Genomic DNA, 15,593 nt, shown 5'->3' on the forward strand with positions numbered 1-15,593 from the left:
ATCTCCCGATTCTCAAGTCTTTTCAATAATTCATCAGAGAAAACGATTCAAGCGGATTTCTCGTATAGCCCTTGTGACCGGTGACAGCTCTCAGCCGTACCGTTGGTGACCGACTCTCCACGTCCGCAAGGCCCCAAGGCGCCACTTTCTTGGGCGCCTCGCGACGCGCTGGCAACCGCAACTTTTGTACTCGCTCTCTTCCACCATATCCAATATTGTACACAGCCTGAAAAAATGTCAAACATTTCCTTCGTCTTTGGTCCGCGAAATAGCATCTTTTTCGACTGTCCTCAAACATGGAAATTGTGAGCTTCTTGCAGTGCAACTGGATGAGGCTAGGTGATTGACAGCGCACAGTCATGAAATACCGCCCACTCTTCGTCAGTTATTCAACAGCTCCATGAGCCCTGCTTGGAGGATTGCTAGCCCTTATTGCCTTGCCCTCGCACCTCACTTCAACACCCAAGAGCCAGTGTGGTATGTAGGGTGCAAGACATTGGACGGAGAAGACAAGCAATGTGAGTGATTAGGCCCCAGCCCCGCAGTAGTAGGATGCATGAAAACAGCGGCCTGTATTACTTTAGACAATACACACCTCTTTGATACTGCGCTAATCAAACATAGTTTTTTCTCAAACCTACTTTGACGTCAACTATCCTGACCTTGCGCGATGGTCGAAATCGTTCCCGAATGCCGCCCGCTCGTGCTTCATCACCTTTGGCCAGAACTTCAGCTACTTTGCTTGCGCCCAGGGAAGAGGGTCAATATGGGCTGGCATACCTTCAGATCTCGAGGACAAACTCCGAAAATCACATGATATACCCATCTGTGTCAGTCTCGGAGTGAAGAATGCATGGTTCGTCATGTATCCTGATCGGCGCATAGCATGGGATTTCCATGGCCATTACAGCACACTGAATAAGATCATAATAGATGCTGCACCGGGAGCTATCGTCGTAAGTACTTATTCATGCTCTACTGATTGTATGGAGGTAGCCCTAACATAAACTAGTACGTCGCCATCTCACCGTACCACCAAGACCACTATTTCGTCGCATTCCAGGACGGATCTGTCAAGTACAACTTCCTGGGAGGACCTCCGGAATGGTCGATTCTCATGAACGAGGTTTTCAGCCTCTGGAGGGCTCAGCGCGTGCACCAGCACCATGCCAACACTGCACCTTTACCTCAACCACAGATACCGCAATATGCATATGGACATATGCAAAGACCTCAGCCGCAGACTCATCTTCAATCACAGTTGAATGGCACCTTTAGCACTCCTTCATCGCCGATGGCTATTCACCAATCCCCTTCAATCCACAATGCTTCGTTGTACCAGCACAATCAGCATATCCAGCAAAGCACAGTTCAGAACATCTCACTCCCAAGTAAGGAACCGCATTATGGCGTCTCGGCAATGCCGGTTGAGTTACCAGGAGATATGTTACATCCTCTACCACAACTCGCGACAGCACAACTGGTAGATCAACCAGCAAAGAAGAGACATAGCCTTCTATCGAAGATTTTCTAAAGCAAGACCGGAGAAGTTTTCAGGTTGGCATGCACGTGTCTTTCAGGCGTCCCATGGTAGGGCCGTGTAATAACCGGAGTACTTATTTGTAGGAAGCATCACATATTGGGTGGGGTCTGTCGCTTGGAATGTTGGCACCAATCAAGTCACTGTCGCACGTACCCGACACCGTCGAGCGGACTTTTGGATGGAGTGCCGCCCTGCAAGGTCAATGTTCACCTTCCGTATCATCCCTGACTACCGAGGTACAGCTCCGCTGATCGCTCTCGAAATGGACTCTTATCACAAAATGGGACAAACGTCATACCACAATACAAGGGTCCTTACTCACGACTTAGGGCGCCTTATCCCCGCTAGCGTTCGGCTTGCTGCTATGGAGAAGCTGGAGAACGGTTCCTCTTTGCACTCACTTCGCACCGTACTGTTTCCAACAAACATCACTGGTGTTTGTGAGTCAACGTCGTGGTGTTCATTACAAGAGCTGGGACAATGCGGGCGCTTGCAACTTTTCTTTTGGCAACGACAGCATGGGCCATTGGTCCTACTGTCACAGTACTGAACGGTACATATGAAGGCTTACACCTTCCCTCCTTCAACCAAGATGCCTTTCTAGGCATTCCGTACGCGCAGGATACTGGAGGTCAGAATCGTTTCCGCGTGCCACAGTCTTTGAACGCTACATGGAACGGTACACACCCCGCTACGGCCTATGGCGATACATGCCCGGATTCGATGAACAGTAGCCTTATCATGAGCGAAAATTGCCTGAGCATCAACATTGTGCGCCCAGCAGGTCTCTCCCTACAGGAGCAGTCTAAGCTGCCAATTGCGGTGTGGATCCACGGTGGAAGTTATCAAATCGGCTCCACGGATTTGCCAAACTACAATCTATCGTATATTGTTCAAAGGAGTGTAGAGATCGGACAGCCAATTATTGGAGCTAGCATCAACTACCGCAAGGGTGCGTGGGGCCTGCTTTACTCACAAGAGGTCCAGGGCGCTGGTCAAACAAACCTTGCATTGCGAGACATGCGCAAAGCTCTTGCATGGATATCGGAGAACATTGGGGCTTTTGGAGGCAACAAAGATGCCGTTACTATCTGGGGCGAGTCGGCTGGAAGCTTTGCAGTTGGACAGTTGGTTATGTCATATGGTGGTCAAACGGATGGTCTCTTCCACCGCAGTATCCAGGAATCCGGCTCTGCAGCAACAGCCTGGTACAACGGTACAGAATGGTATCAGCCCATTTACAATGACATTGTCAAAAAGGCAAACTGCTCGGAAGAAGCCGACACACTGGCTTGTCTACGCACACTGTCATACGATGCAATCTTTCCTGTGCTTGCAGCTCCAAATTATAGCCCAAGCTGGTACCCAGTTGTAGATGGCGACGTTATGCCTGCCTACCCAACTGAGCTACTCGCCTCAGGCCGCTTTGCCCATATCCCTCACTTGTACGGTACCAACTCGGACGAGGGAACTGACAACGCACCCTTCGATGGCGTCATCAACACAGACGAAGATATCTACGCCTACCTCCTTAACAGCACCGGCTTCGACTTCCCGGACAAAGTCGTCAAGCGCCTCCTAGAACTCTACCCTAACGATCCAACAAAAGGCATTCCCCTCAACACTGGCGTCGAGACGTTCGCAGAGAAAGGCCTCCAGTACAAGCGCATAGCCGCGATACTAGGCGATGTCTTTTATCATGCGCCTCGCCTAGCAGACGCCCGTGAATACGCCAAGTACGCTCCAACATACATTTATCGCTTCAACACTCTCCCGTGGCAGAACAGCCCCACCTCCGACGAGGGTGGCAACGCAGAAGCATTCATGGGCGTTGCGCACTTTACTGAAGTTGCGTTCGTTTTTAACAACCCACGCTTCTATGGTCCTTGGCCAGAGTACAAGGCGCTTAGCGACGAGGTGAGCGCGCAGTGGATCAGGTTTGTTGCAAATGGCGATCCGAATGGCGAGGGGTTGCCGAATTGGCCGCACTATGGTGACAGTGAGGATGGGCTTGATTTGGTCATTCAGGCGAGGGGGAGGGGGCAGAATGGGAGTTATGTGGAGAGCGATACGTGGAGAGTGGAGGGTAGGGAGTATTTGAGTGAGTGGGCGAGGAGGAGGCATGTTTAGAGTGATTGGGTGGAATGAGAGAGGGTGCTGGGTAATGGTAATAATGGGTATTTAGAGAGAATGAGGTTTGATGCTATTTGAGATGAATCTGTCTATTGCAATCTCGATATCTGAATCTTCGTCTATATTGACGCTGTCTTATTCACTTCTTCGCTTCTCTTATCATCCTGCCCAGATATGCTACGGTAGTTACTGATTATTACTGCTATCCAAACTTCTAGTCCAATTCTACAAGCATCCTCGCAACGCAAGAAAAGTAAAACCTTGGTGTTAGTAATCTTCCTTCCTTCAGCTAGTTGCTGGAACCGGTTGCTCAGATATCCTCCCCTTATTAATCCCCTTCAACACACCCTTCACCCACCAGGGCGGCCCCATCGGCCCTCCTAAACTGCCTTATGTCCTCATTTCAAAATTGAGGCGCCCGCAGCATGTCTGACGTGTTGAGCTGGATGCAGTGGAAATTACTGGAGCGGTGTGATCGCCTTGCTAGCGGTAATGCGACTGAGAGTGAGGTTATTGTGTGGGAGGTAGAGAGGATGCGGTAGAGAAGTGAGGTGGCGATTGAGGTGCCGGTTTGAGATGAGCTCTAGTGGAGCATTTGTTTCCTCATTCCTCGTTCTTGTGTTGTTCACAAAAGACTTACACTTCTTAACGTACGGCACAAGAGACTCCCAGCTGTCGTCCTCGCCGTCCTTCCGCAAAACGTAAGCTACCATGTGGCATTCCTTGTGGGCCGGCTTCCACGGGCTGCAAGAACATCGTGCGTACGTCGTAGCATCGTAAGCATCTGTTCCAAGCCAAACTGATGTGTTATGAATTTCTCGTTGAAAGGGTTTTTCGTATAGACTTTCTGTCTACCCTGTTACCGGCAAATCTAAGGTAACGAGCCACGGTGGGTGTTCGAGCTCTCCCTTCTCACCCTCCATTGCAGCATTGACGCATAATGTCTGCTGCTTGCTCGCACGGAAATCTTCTGCAGCGCCTGGAGATAAGCATTTGAATCCTTTCTTACGAGCTTGATTTGACCCCACCCAATCTTTAACGATGTTGGCTATTGGCTCGGGGTCGCCGCTGTTCAGTTCCGCCGGGTCTTTGTATGCCAACCTGTACGCTTGATAGATCCAGCCTTCCAGCGGAAGATGGATGTGCCCAAAACAATGTAATTTGGGTTTCACTCGTACTATGGCGTTTCTTAGATGCTCACATCCTGCACTGTCTCCGGCTGCCTCGTCTAGAATATACTTTGGTGGCCCATGAGTCATGACGATATCGACATTCTCTGGGATAAGCGAGGTCTCAGTGCCAACGTTTTTCGCCCACAGCGGAGTAATATTTGGGGGGTTGAAACGGTCACTGCCAGTTGGGTATTGAAATGCCGATGTACCCCATCCAGGGGTGTATGGTGAGGCATAGATTTTGAAGACGGCGCCGCAGGGTAGATTGAAAGTATGAGTACCCTCAGAGAGAAAGGTGATACCGTGTTGGCTAGCTCCACAATCCGGATTAAATAGCGCCTGTGCTCTTTCTGAATCAGATTCTTCTCCACCTTGTGATACCCAGTACCTTTTGTCTAAGGATATATCATGGTTGCCAGCGATGACGAGTCTTAATTTGGCTTTCACCTTGCCCAGCTTTCGAAGAGCGGCGAAGATGCTTTCTGGAGTTCCGTCTTCGGTCAAATCACCACAATGGAGGAGCACGTCGCATGGAGGAAGATTCGACGGTAAGTCGGCGCCATGTGTGTCGGAAAGTATAAGGAAGCGGACGGGTGTTGAAAGAGGGCGGTCACAGTCGATCCGAACACGCTTTTCGGAGTCTTTTGGCCCTGAGGAATAGCCCGAGATGTGGCAGATAGAACGCTTCGGCATTTTTCGTAGTGTTGAAGTTACAAGATATGTGCAGATCAGCATGCCTATAAGTATGTATGGCCCTCGGCTGTTATGCACAAATAAACCATGGTTCACTGGGCATGGTCGAGCCATTCAGCACAACAGAATATCAAATGCGCGTTCTGCAGTTTGGGTGGCTTGACTGAGTGTCTAGTGCAACATTTACGTTGTGGAGGCCATTTGTGGCCTTCTACATAAAGATGCATAAGTAGTGAAAGTTTACAGGTCTATGATTCAATTAGTAAAGTCTCATACTACTAACAGTGAGAAGTGGTACAATTTGAGTCATGATTGTAAGAGAGCAAAGAAATATGATGCGATCATCTCAGGATAATGTGTTCGTGTATAAATTGTCGGGGTCATGCGGGGCGCCCACGTGACTTCGTGTGAATTTCGAGAACCCTGCCAAAAAAGACTGACTGCGACTTAGACGCCCCACAAACAATGAACCGCCGAACACAGATATTGACACTGACATGTCCTTGTTCGGTGGTGATAGTGCCAAGCCACGGCTCTCTTCCTATGAGTCTGACACGTCAGAATCCTCGTTCGCTCCCTCATCACCGCCGGTTGTTGGGGTTGCAGATGTGCACGTTGCGCAAGAGGCACAACCGGTCAATACTCCAGTACAAATAAACATAGAAGATGATACAGTCGCCGATGCAGATTCAAGCGAAGATGATTTTGACCAGTCTGACGAGGAAGAGGAGGATGAGGAACCCACGCGGCCAAATCGGTTCCATGGAACGCCGCAAACATGGGAGGAGCATACAGAGGCTGACCGTCGAATTGCAGAGTCGCTCGAACAAATGCAAAACTCCGACCTCTCTGCGCATCTGTACAACGCACATATGCTCAAGCGGCGGTTGCAACGACCTGCGCAAGACTTGGCACGGCTCGAAATGTGGCAGAGCAGGGACGAGTGGCTGATGCCTGAGAAAGACTTGAAGTATACGGACGCAGCGGGCCTCGTACAGGAGGCCATAGTACCACCTCCAGACTGGACAGCATGGCCAGTGCCTCCGACAGAGCTTCCCGATTACAGCGAGAAGTTAGACAGAGGGTTAGTACGGGGGCAAGCAGATGAGTGGGCTATCGAAAGTACCGGCAAACAGGATGCGGGAGAAGAACTCAGGGAAGAGCTCTTGGCCGTTTTCCTCCGGATAGCGAAAGACCAGTGGAATATGCGGGAGGCGTCTTCATCCCGATCTGATTCAGACAATGACCCCGAGACTTCACGAAGCCGGTCTCCATCAGAATCTGCTCGATTCTCACGACCATCCTCAGCATCCTGCGCTGATGCTGAAACGAGCGCTTATAGTAGTGCGTATGGAGAGACTGCAGGACATGAGTTCAATACGGAACAGACCCAGCAATATGGGAAGAAGCGTGGCAGGAAGAAACAGCTCGGCACATTCACAAAGCCAGTTGTTTTGGCCGATGATACGAAAGCACAACAGCTCTTGCAGCCGTCGATCCAGTCTATTATGAACAAGCTAGACGACCTGGCACTAACTATCTGTCGAATGCAGCTCAACCAGATTCGCGATGAAGATTCAGCCGGCTCTTCAATGAGCGAATTCACATCTGGAGCAGAATCAAGTGGGCGTGAGTCGAGGCCGCTATCCAGAGCTCGGTCAAGGACGACTTCGAGCCACAGAAGACCCAGAACACGATCGTCTTCGCGTGCTAGCTTGGTACGAGCCAATCACGTTGTAGAACAGAGTACACAAGACAAAGATACGAATGCAATGGATAGTGATGCCACCTCCGGCGGTGCTTCTGACTGGGAGGCGTCCAGTCAAGCCCTTGGAGAACGAAAACGCCGCAGACTCTCGGGTAGTGTGAGTGATGCTGGTTCCATAATCGAAGATGAAGAGATGGGGAGAGGCTTAATGGACTGGAGTGAGGTGCTTGGACTCGCAGCCATCAGAGGATGGGACAAAGCGGCTTTGGCACGCACAGCCCAACGCTGTGCAGCTCTTTTCGGCGAAAGTATGTCATTTATACCATACGATGAGTCTCTGGCGTCGCGGTCTGCTCCTAAGCCGATATGGTATACCCCATCTACCCCAGCAGCTACAAGCCTCTTATCAAGCACAAAGCCGCCATCTTCCGAGCGTCCGCTCTTCCGGTTTAACACTTTACGCTGTCCACACACAGATTGCTATGCTCACGAGCATGACTTTGAGTCACCGAATCGCGTTGCCGAACACTGTTATCGCGCCCATGGATACGATCCCGATATTGATGACGTCGAAAACGAGGAGAAGGTGGCTAGCTGTGTGCATATCGATGGCTTTTTGCAACCTATTACAGAGAAGCCAGGATGGGTACGACATGGCCGAGAAACGACCGGGAATAAAAGCAAAAAGCAAAGTAAGGGAAAAGACAGCAGTCAGGTTGCATTTGAAGCTGCGGTCAGCACTGAAGAGTGATCAGACTGTGACATGGGAAACCAATGCAAGCATTTACATATGGATCCCGGACGTATTGCAGAAGAACGGTTTGACTGAATCTGCGTACCAAAGAGCATTAGCTATTAAAACGAAACCTAGTTCCCTACTGTTTTTTGTTTTTTGTTTCATGTGCACATCGTGCACATTGTGCCAGGGATTCGCGCTAGCCCGTCTTACTTATCTGCTAGCGTGATGAGGACGCGCAACAAATCGATAGGTCTATCCGCCCGTCCCCTTAACCACCACGTTCTTCACTACCACACTGCTGCTACGCAGCCACATCCAAGTAGAGATATTCTTGGCATTTGCAGCAATTCTTTCTTATCTTGGGCTAAATCAATCCTTCGCTTGTCGCTAAGAGGGGCATCAACCCACAACTTGGCTTGGTATCACTACTTTAACCACCGTCATTTTCTCCGTTCGAACAGTTCCAGCGCTTGCAGTTACTTAAAAAACCATTCAGCTCTTATATTTGTAACCTTTTCTGTGTTCTTCTTTCCAACTGTGCTACATCCAGAGTCAGATGAGATGGAAGGTAATGTCGGAAGCGGAGATACAATTGCTCCTCTTGATGGCGACTCGGCCTACAGGTCGCTACAATATTCGCAAGATCCAAGATACCAGCTATATTATGCTCAGGACCCACAATATCAGCAGTACTCACAGGACCCGCAATATCAGCAGTATTTGCGGGATTCATGGCATATGCGATATGCACAGTACCCAGGGTACACGCAATCTTCATCCAACACGCAGAACACCCCTTTGCAGTTCAATATTTCTGGGGATGAACACATCGCACATGACAATCACTGGCTGCCCCCAGCGAAAGCAGATACTAAAAGTAGACCCCCAGAAATTGCATTACAGCAAGGTTCGAGAAAGAGGAAGTTCGAAGAGAAAAACCAACCTGAATATGGGAAGCGATCCAAACAAAAGAAAGCATCAGATGACTTCACGCAACTAAAGCAAAAACCGGGTAATGCCTCGTCGCACAAAGCAAAGCAACACGGAACTCAAAATAACCCATTTGAGATTGAATCCAGCCCAGAACCAGGAGCAAAGACCTTGCCAAAAACGAAAGAGCCTCGTTTACCTCCATCTGGACCCCGCAAGGATTGTGGAACCACTTGGTATCGCACCTGTAAACCAGATCCTACTCTTAGTTGGCCCTTCTATTATGCAGTAGCTCAAGGGAGAGTTCCCGGCGTTTATGCGTCTTCATTTTCAGCTAATGAGCAAGTTTCGGGATATTCTGGCGGACGCCAAAAGAAGTTTACCACGCAATTAGACGCATGGGAGTTCATACTGGCGAACAATAGTAGTCTAGCGAACCATGGCTACATCGGAAGCGCGATGCAGCACCTGAGGGAAGTGTCTAACACGTCATGTAGACCTGTATCAGCACAGAATGGGTGTATGGCGCAGCAAACACTGTCGTCATCGCCTCCCGTCGTTGATACACCCAGGTACAGCTATGCGATGCCCACAGAAACCTTCGTAGCCGATCTTCGACCTGGGAAGGATGGCGTACCGGTGTTCTTCCAGCCAAGTGTTTCAGAACAACAACTCGTGCAAAGTTCGCAGGCACAATTCGCTCCAGTAGATACTTATGTACCGGAACCCGAACCCCAATTAAGCGCTGAACAGAGACGAGTGGTCGATCTTATTGTTCAAGATAGGAAAAATGTATTTTACACCGGGTCCGCAGGGTGCGGCAAGTCTACTATCCTCAAGGCCTTTGTCAGAGAGCTTAAGGCAAAGGGACTGAGGGTTCAGATTGTAGCACCAACGAATCTCGCAGCCTTGAATGTTGGCGGACAGACTACATGGGCCTTTGCTGGGTGGACACCTGACAGTATGAAAAAGCCTCTGGACAAGTTGAAGGAAGCTGCTCATGGAAAAGATGTCTGGAAACGATTCGACTCGACTGACGTTCTTGTTATTGATGAAATCAGCATGGTTGAGAATCTGCTATTCGAGCGATTGAACGAAATTATGAAGGCAGCTATGGGTGCGATGGGGGGCGGCCATCCGTTTGGCGGTAAGCAGGTGGTTGTTACTGGAGACGTAGGTTTCTTGCTATTATCTGTTGAAAAACTACTAATACAGTGTGTAGTTTTGCCAGCTTGCCCCAGTGAAACCGTTCATTCATTGCATGGGATGTGGCTGGAATCTTATACATAAAGAAACCCGGGGCGAACTAATACACCATTGCGAGAACAAGAATTGCCGTTACGATATGTGGCCAGATACGGATAAGTGGGCTTTTCGAAGTCAAGCATGGCAGGTATGATGGTGTCTCCTACTGTAAGCTTTGTTGAACTGCTTTAACAATATTAGGATTGCAATTTTGAGCATGTAAACTTGACCGAGATTCATAGACAAAACGATAGAAAGTTTATTTCTATTCTCCAGAAGATTCGCAGAGGTAAGATTGTAACGTTTTTACACCACGTTTTGTGTTTTATAGCTCTTTTTCTCTGCATGTGGTCCTGCATTCTCGTATAGATACTGACGTGTGACAGATGGCATCATTGTCCCCAACCACGCCAAGATACTCCTAAATCACACGTCGGAGACGGAAAACGCAATCAAGATTTTCTCATTGCGCCGAGACGTGGATCGTATCAATAGCGAGAACGTTGCTCGACTTCCATCCGCACCCCGCAAGTATCACTGCTTGGATCATTTCAACTGGAAGCAACATCACCGAGACGATCAATCACTAGAAAAATACACTAAACCAGGACTCGGTGATCCTAGAACCCTATATCAATTAGTATGACACTCTTCTTCCCGTCCAGAACACAACTAACCATTTCACAGAAAGACCACCGCTACGACGCCTATACCGAACTAAAAGAAGGCATGCGCGTAGTCCTCCAATCCAACCTCAGACCCCAAAGCGGTCTCGTAAACGGTGCCCAAGGCACAATCATCGCCTTCGAACCTTTCAACCCTGACCGACTTCCCCGCAAAGCAAAGGATCCAGATGACATGGAAGGTACTCTGCGAGGCCCCCATGCCGGCTACGCTCAACACCAAATTAAAGCCTTCGCCAAAGACAATGGGCACCAGCCTTGGCCCATTGTGCTATTCGACAACGGTCTTAAAGAATCAATTTACGCAGACTGCGCGTACAGCGAGTTGGGGAATGAAGAGGTGGCGGGCGAGAATAAGCAGCAGGAGCCGGATCCGAGCTTGCTTTCCCGAACGCAAATACCGCTCATAGCGGGTTACGCAATTACAGTGCATAAGTCGCAGGTTCGTCCTTTTCTCTCGTGTCCAATCCAATTCAATTGTGTCATTTGTACTGATATGTGCTTGGAAATAGGGCATGACACTTGACCGTGTTATAGTCAATCTGCGCGATGCGTTTGAGCCGAGTCAGATTTATGTTGCTCGTAAGTCGGCACTTGTGCTTTCTTCACTTTTCTTTCCCCTTCCTAAAACACACATACGCCATCAAATGAGCAAATATGGGCAGTAAAAGACAATGGCTGACATGATAAAAACAGTGAGTCGAGCCCGCTCACTCAAGGGTTTGTCGGTCGTAGCACTTCCACTGAGAAACCTGGGTGGCACGAACAAGCAGGTCAAAGAATTTCTTGAGACGTATCTCGATTGTCGTTCTGGTGCGAAGCTGGGTTTACCGTCGTCTCCGGTCACGTCTTCGCAAGCATAGTGTTCGGATCAGTCGTTGGGATAGAGAGTTTTGCTGGAGCAGGCTTGAAAAGTTGGATATTCTCGTTTATTCTCCCTTGTTGTTTTCGACGTATCGATTTTTGGCTGTATTGGCACCACCACTAGCCACTATCTTTGCTTTAGTTTCGTTTGTATACCGGCGTATAAAAGATGTGGTCACGGCAACGTCAACTGGTGGAACCCGTTTAGGGTTTCATATAGATTCTTTTTTGTATCTCAGAATGTACAGATGTATGATTTGAGTCTTGCAAGGAAATATGTACCGATTTTCTGTTTAGAAGAGCATGTTCATGAGTACTTTTGGACTCTTGGCACATATATATTTCCTAACTAAACTATTTGTACATAAAATTCGAGAAAGGGTATCAACTTCCTTCAAGGGAATGGGTTGCATCTCATATCAATCTCTCGTGTGACTTCTGCTTATCTACAATGTCTTGTGGATGAGACCCTCAGTAGGCTTGACGCGCTGAGCCCATTCCGTCCAGCTGCCATCGTATAGACGCCTTTGTTGTGTCGGGTATCCAGCTTCGGTCAGGGCAGCATCGATAATGGCTGCAGTAACGCCAGTGCCGCAGCTACTGATGATAGGTACGTCAGGCTTTATGCCCTTTGATTCGAAGACGGCCTTGAGCTTGGAAGCAGGGAGGAGGGTCTTGTCATTGGGGTCGAGGAGGTCGGCGACTGGTAAAGAGATGGAGAAAGGAATATGGCCAGAGGATAGGCCTGTGGTTGTCAGTATGCTGCTACTTGTTTGTACTGGCGGTTTTCTGTGTACCTTCTCTGGGCTCTGGGTCGACGCCCTTCCATCTTCCTAGACTCCTCGCATCCAAGATCTGCACCTCATCGGCTCCCTCTTTGCCCAACTCTTTTGCAATTTCTTTGACTTCTTCGAAAGCAATGACTTTCTTCTCGTCCAGCTGCGGTACCTCGTACTCGGTTATCTTGGGCGCCTTGGGTTCGCCGCTTTCTGTGGGGTATCCCTCATCGACCCACTTGCGGAAGTTGTTGAGTACATGGACTCTTGGATGACCAAAAACTTGGAATGTCCAGCCAACGCGGGGCGCAGAAAAGATGCCTAGCTCTTTGCTATCATACACGACTACACTGTCTTCGCGACGGATACCCAGATGTCTCACTGCGTCAGCGAACTCGGAAGGGGAAGGGAGCATGTGGGGGTACGGCGAATGCACATCCTTGACAGCGTCTAGATCGAAAAATTGAGAATGGGGAATGTGCTGCGCAAGAAAAGTTTCGTAGCCATTGCGGTCGTCATTGGGAAGGAACCAGGATGCACAGAGGGGAATGATGCGAGGTTCGTGCGAGAGCTTGCTGGCATTGATTTTTAGGGCCGAATTGAGCTCTGCTGGGGTAACAAGGTAAGAACGGAGTTTCTCGTGCGATGACATTGCGCGCCTGTTGGCTACAGAGACTGGATACCGGAGAGACGAGACAAAGGAAGATGGGGAGCGCAAAGAACAGTGGAAACGTGAGACAAACATTTTGCAAGCTGCAGTGGTTAGTTGTTGGAGTCGGCGAGGATGGAGATAGCACTGGTGGGATAAGTGGAGAAGACGGCGAGGTGATGCCTTCGTCGCTCAATATTTCGTGACCAAGCCGGAGGGGCAGGTGGAAGCTACTAATACTGATAAGTGCGGGGAACTGAACCGCAGCGGATCAGGGCGAGACTATGGCGTGATTGTTAATGCATTTTGAGATGCGACCTCGAACAAATCTGGTTCTGACGGCTTACTCAAGCACTGATAGCACTGTGCAGGTCAGATTCTGGTGTTGCAATTGTGTACATCTCGTAGCTTTGCTGTGGCTGCAGCAAAGCTTGAGCTCAGACCCCCTGCCGGAATTAACGCCCAATCTCCGCCTCTCACCGCCCGAGACTCTGCCGCCTGGGCGCGTTTTGATGCTGCTGATAGTCTTTGCTTCATACTCACATACGCAACGTCCTTGAATACCATAAATTGGACAAAGACCAAAACCATGAAAGTAACTATCCGCGAATGGAACGCTGTCGCAGCTTGGCACTGGGACATGCCCGATGACGATGTCTGTGGAATCTGTCGCAACCCATACGACAGCACCTGTTCCAAGTGCAAATTCCCAGGCGATGAGTGCCCGCTACGTAAGTCCAGGAATACCCACTTTTTTCTCATGCCAGCTGATCAGAGCTAGTACTTGGAGAATGCAATCACTCTTTTCACATGGTAAACTACCACTCGTCGAAACGACCCACGCACAGCTAACAGCAACCCAGCACTGTATTTTCGACTGGTTAAAGCAGGAGAGCTCTTTGGAAAAGTGTCCCATGTGTCGCCAGCGTAAGTCAATCCTCCACTGTCTAAGATGTCCAAAGACCTTACTGATATCCCGACACAGCATTCAAGTCAAAGAGTCAAGACGCGCCAACCGCCACCGAGACGCCCAGACAGATACAGGAACCGGATACAAGTCCCCTGTAATCTTCGAACTGGCTTGTTACCGACGAATCCTGTACGAATGACGAGTCTTCCATTAATGTCTTGGGGAACATACGACGGGACTTCTTGTAGAAACATTGAGTGACGCGTAGGGTCTGACGAAATTGGAGTTTGGATTATTTGGACCATCGATATAATTGTCGTTGGCACGTTTGGTACCCCAAGGATTGCTTCAAACACGCCATCTGATCAAGTCATGGTGTCTCCGGTACCTGCGTTTTGTCCCACTTCCCGGCTGTCGGAAGGGTAGTGTGCATGGACCACCTGTCTTATCGATCATGCATCTGAGCTAGAGCTCGCTCTCCCGAGCTCCACTAACTCCACTCCGCCATCAATCTCCCAAACATGTCTGCCAACCTCGACACTCCAGAACCACCGCCAATACCTCGCGCAACCCCCTCGCCACGTACGAAACCCCTAGATCACCCAGATTATCCTCCTGGTGATGATCCCAACGAGCAACAAGAGTTTGGCGACGCGCCGGAGGACGACGACATACCATACCCCGAGCCTAATGCTGAGCAACCCCTGCTACCACCACCAAACTTCCGACCCTTCTTCGCCTTGATTGAAGATACGACATCGGGAGAGCACTACCACCCTTATGTCCACTATGTCTTCGCAGACGACGATCCTACCATTGTCACTGCAGCCTCGATGCGAGGCTTAGGGCTAGACGATACACGATACCTTCCACACGATGCACCGGCTGCCGGGGATCGACGTCGGGGTCAGGAAGGTGATGAAGAAGAGGTTGAGGGAGAGGAATATGAACAAGACCCACCAGTCGAGTCGCCGTTTCCGCCACCCATACCAGGTGTTAAGGAACACTACCTTATTGTCGATGTAGGCGAAGATGGACGCACAATCGTGGATGCACAGTCGCTATCACCAGAGTGGCAGATAATAGACACGGGCGTGCGGACAGCTCCCTCTTTCGACGAGGACTCTCCAGATCCAGGCTACATGCTACGCATAGAAGGTGTTGAGATACCGCGAAAGAACAAAGGAAAGGCCGAGGCCGGAATAGACAAGCTGACTGAGGCACGAGAACAACAAGGCGACATTTTTGGGGCGTTGGAAGGGTTGGTTCAAGGTATTGAGAGAGGTTTGGGTATTGCGCACAAGATATCCAGTGCGGGGCGAAGAGAAGGCGAGGAGGGCATACCAACAGACGTTTGCGAGGAAGATGCAGAAAAGACGTTGGGCGATGATCAATGATGCTCTTGCACTGGAGTTACATGCATCGTTTTTATATCAGAGCGCCGATCAAGAGTGCGCATTCATGACCCCAAGGCTGAACAGAGGGAAAGTGATGCCTAAATGCATCACAAGCGCCGTACATGACATTTGCTGCTACATATTACATAAT

General features: G+C 49.7%; 8 protein-coding genes across 8 annotated transcripts; 5 read left to right on the plus strand and 3 right to left on the minus strand.

Moving 5' to 3' along the window:
- Positions 1-400: 400 nt before the first annotated feature.
- Positions 401-1,534, plus strand: COCVIDRAFT_96938 (hypothetical protein; the record flags this gene model as incomplete). Its single annotated transcript, XM_014702026.1, has 3 exons — positions 401-518; positions 625-956; positions 1,013-1,534. 3 exons carry the CDS (start codon positions 401-403, stop codon positions 1,532-1,534), a joined length of 972 nt encoding a protein of 323 aa, XP_014557512.1.
- Positions 1,535-2,023: 489 nt separating this feature from the next.
- Positions 2,024-3,673, plus strand: COCVIDRAFT_25854 (hypothetical protein; the record flags this gene model as incomplete). Its single annotated transcript, XM_014701983.1, has 1 exon — positions 2,024-3,673. The coding sequence occupies one exon, from the start codon at positions 2,024-2,026 to the stop codon at positions 3,671-3,673; it is 1,650 nt and encodes a 549-aa protein (XP_014557469.1).
- Positions 3,674-4,134: 461 nt separating this feature from the next.
- On the minus strand, positions 4,135-4,389 carry COCVIDRAFT_96940 (hypothetical protein; the record flags this gene model as incomplete). Its single annotated transcript, XM_014702027.1, has 1 exon — positions 4,135-4,389. One exon carries the CDS (start codon positions 4,387-4,389, stop codon positions 4,135-4,137), a length of 255 nt encoding a protein of 84 aa, XP_014557513.1.
- Positions 4,390-4,527: 138 nt separating this feature from the next.
- On the minus strand, positions 4,528-5,541 carry COCVIDRAFT_36996 (hypothetical protein; the record flags this gene model as incomplete). The annotated part of the gene is made up of 1 exon (XM_014702028.1): positions 4,528-5,541. The coding sequence occupies one exon, from the start codon at positions 5,539-5,541 to the stop codon at positions 4,528-4,530; it is 1,014 nt and encodes a 337-aa protein (XP_014557514.1).
- A 497-nt stretch (positions 5,542-6,038) lies between these two features.
- Positions 6,039-8,000, plus strand: COCVIDRAFT_36997 (hypothetical protein; the record flags this gene model as incomplete). Its single annotated transcript, XM_014702029.1, has 1 exon — positions 6,039-8,000. The coding sequence occupies one exon, from the start codon at positions 6,039-6,041 to the stop codon at positions 7,998-8,000; it is 1,962 nt and encodes a 653-aa protein (XP_014557515.1).
- A 4,156-nt stretch (positions 8,001-12,156) lies between these two features.
- Positions 12,157-13,138, minus strand: COCVIDRAFT_25858 (hypothetical protein; the record flags this gene model as incomplete). The annotated part of the gene is made up of 2 exons (XM_014701984.1): positions 12,157-12,455; positions 12,508-13,138. 2 exons carry the CDS (start codon positions 13,136-13,138, stop codon positions 12,157-12,159), a joined length of 930 nt encoding a protein of 309 aa, XP_014557470.1.
- A 586-nt stretch (positions 13,139-13,724) lies between these two features.
- Positions 13,725-14,203, plus strand: COCVIDRAFT_96925 (hypothetical protein; the record flags this gene model as incomplete). The annotated part of the gene is made up of 4 exons (XM_014702030.1): positions 13,725-13,866; positions 13,917-13,948; positions 13,999-14,062; positions 14,121-14,203. The coding sequence occupies 4 exons, from the start codon at positions 13,725-13,727 to the stop codon at positions 14,201-14,203; spliced, it is 321 nt and encodes a 106-aa protein (XP_014557516.1).
- A 363-nt stretch (positions 14,204-14,566) lies between these two features.
- Positions 14,567-15,442, plus strand: COCVIDRAFT_15237 (hypothetical protein; the record flags this gene model as incomplete). The annotated part of the gene is made up of 1 exon (XM_014701970.1): positions 14,567-15,442. One exon carries the CDS (start codon positions 14,567-14,569, stop codon positions 15,440-15,442), a length of 876 nt encoding a protein of 291 aa, XP_014557456.1.
- Between the last annotated feature and the right edge of the window lie 151 nt (positions 15,443-15,593).

Source organism: Bipolaris victoriae (genome assembly GCF_000527765.1).
Source record: "Bipolaris victoriae FI3 unplaced genomic scaffold scaffold_34, whole genome shotgun sequence".
Taxonomy (NCBI): domain Eukaryota; kingdom Fungi; phylum Ascomycota; class Dothideomycetes; order Pleosporales; family Pleosporaceae; genus Bipolaris; species Bipolaris victoriae.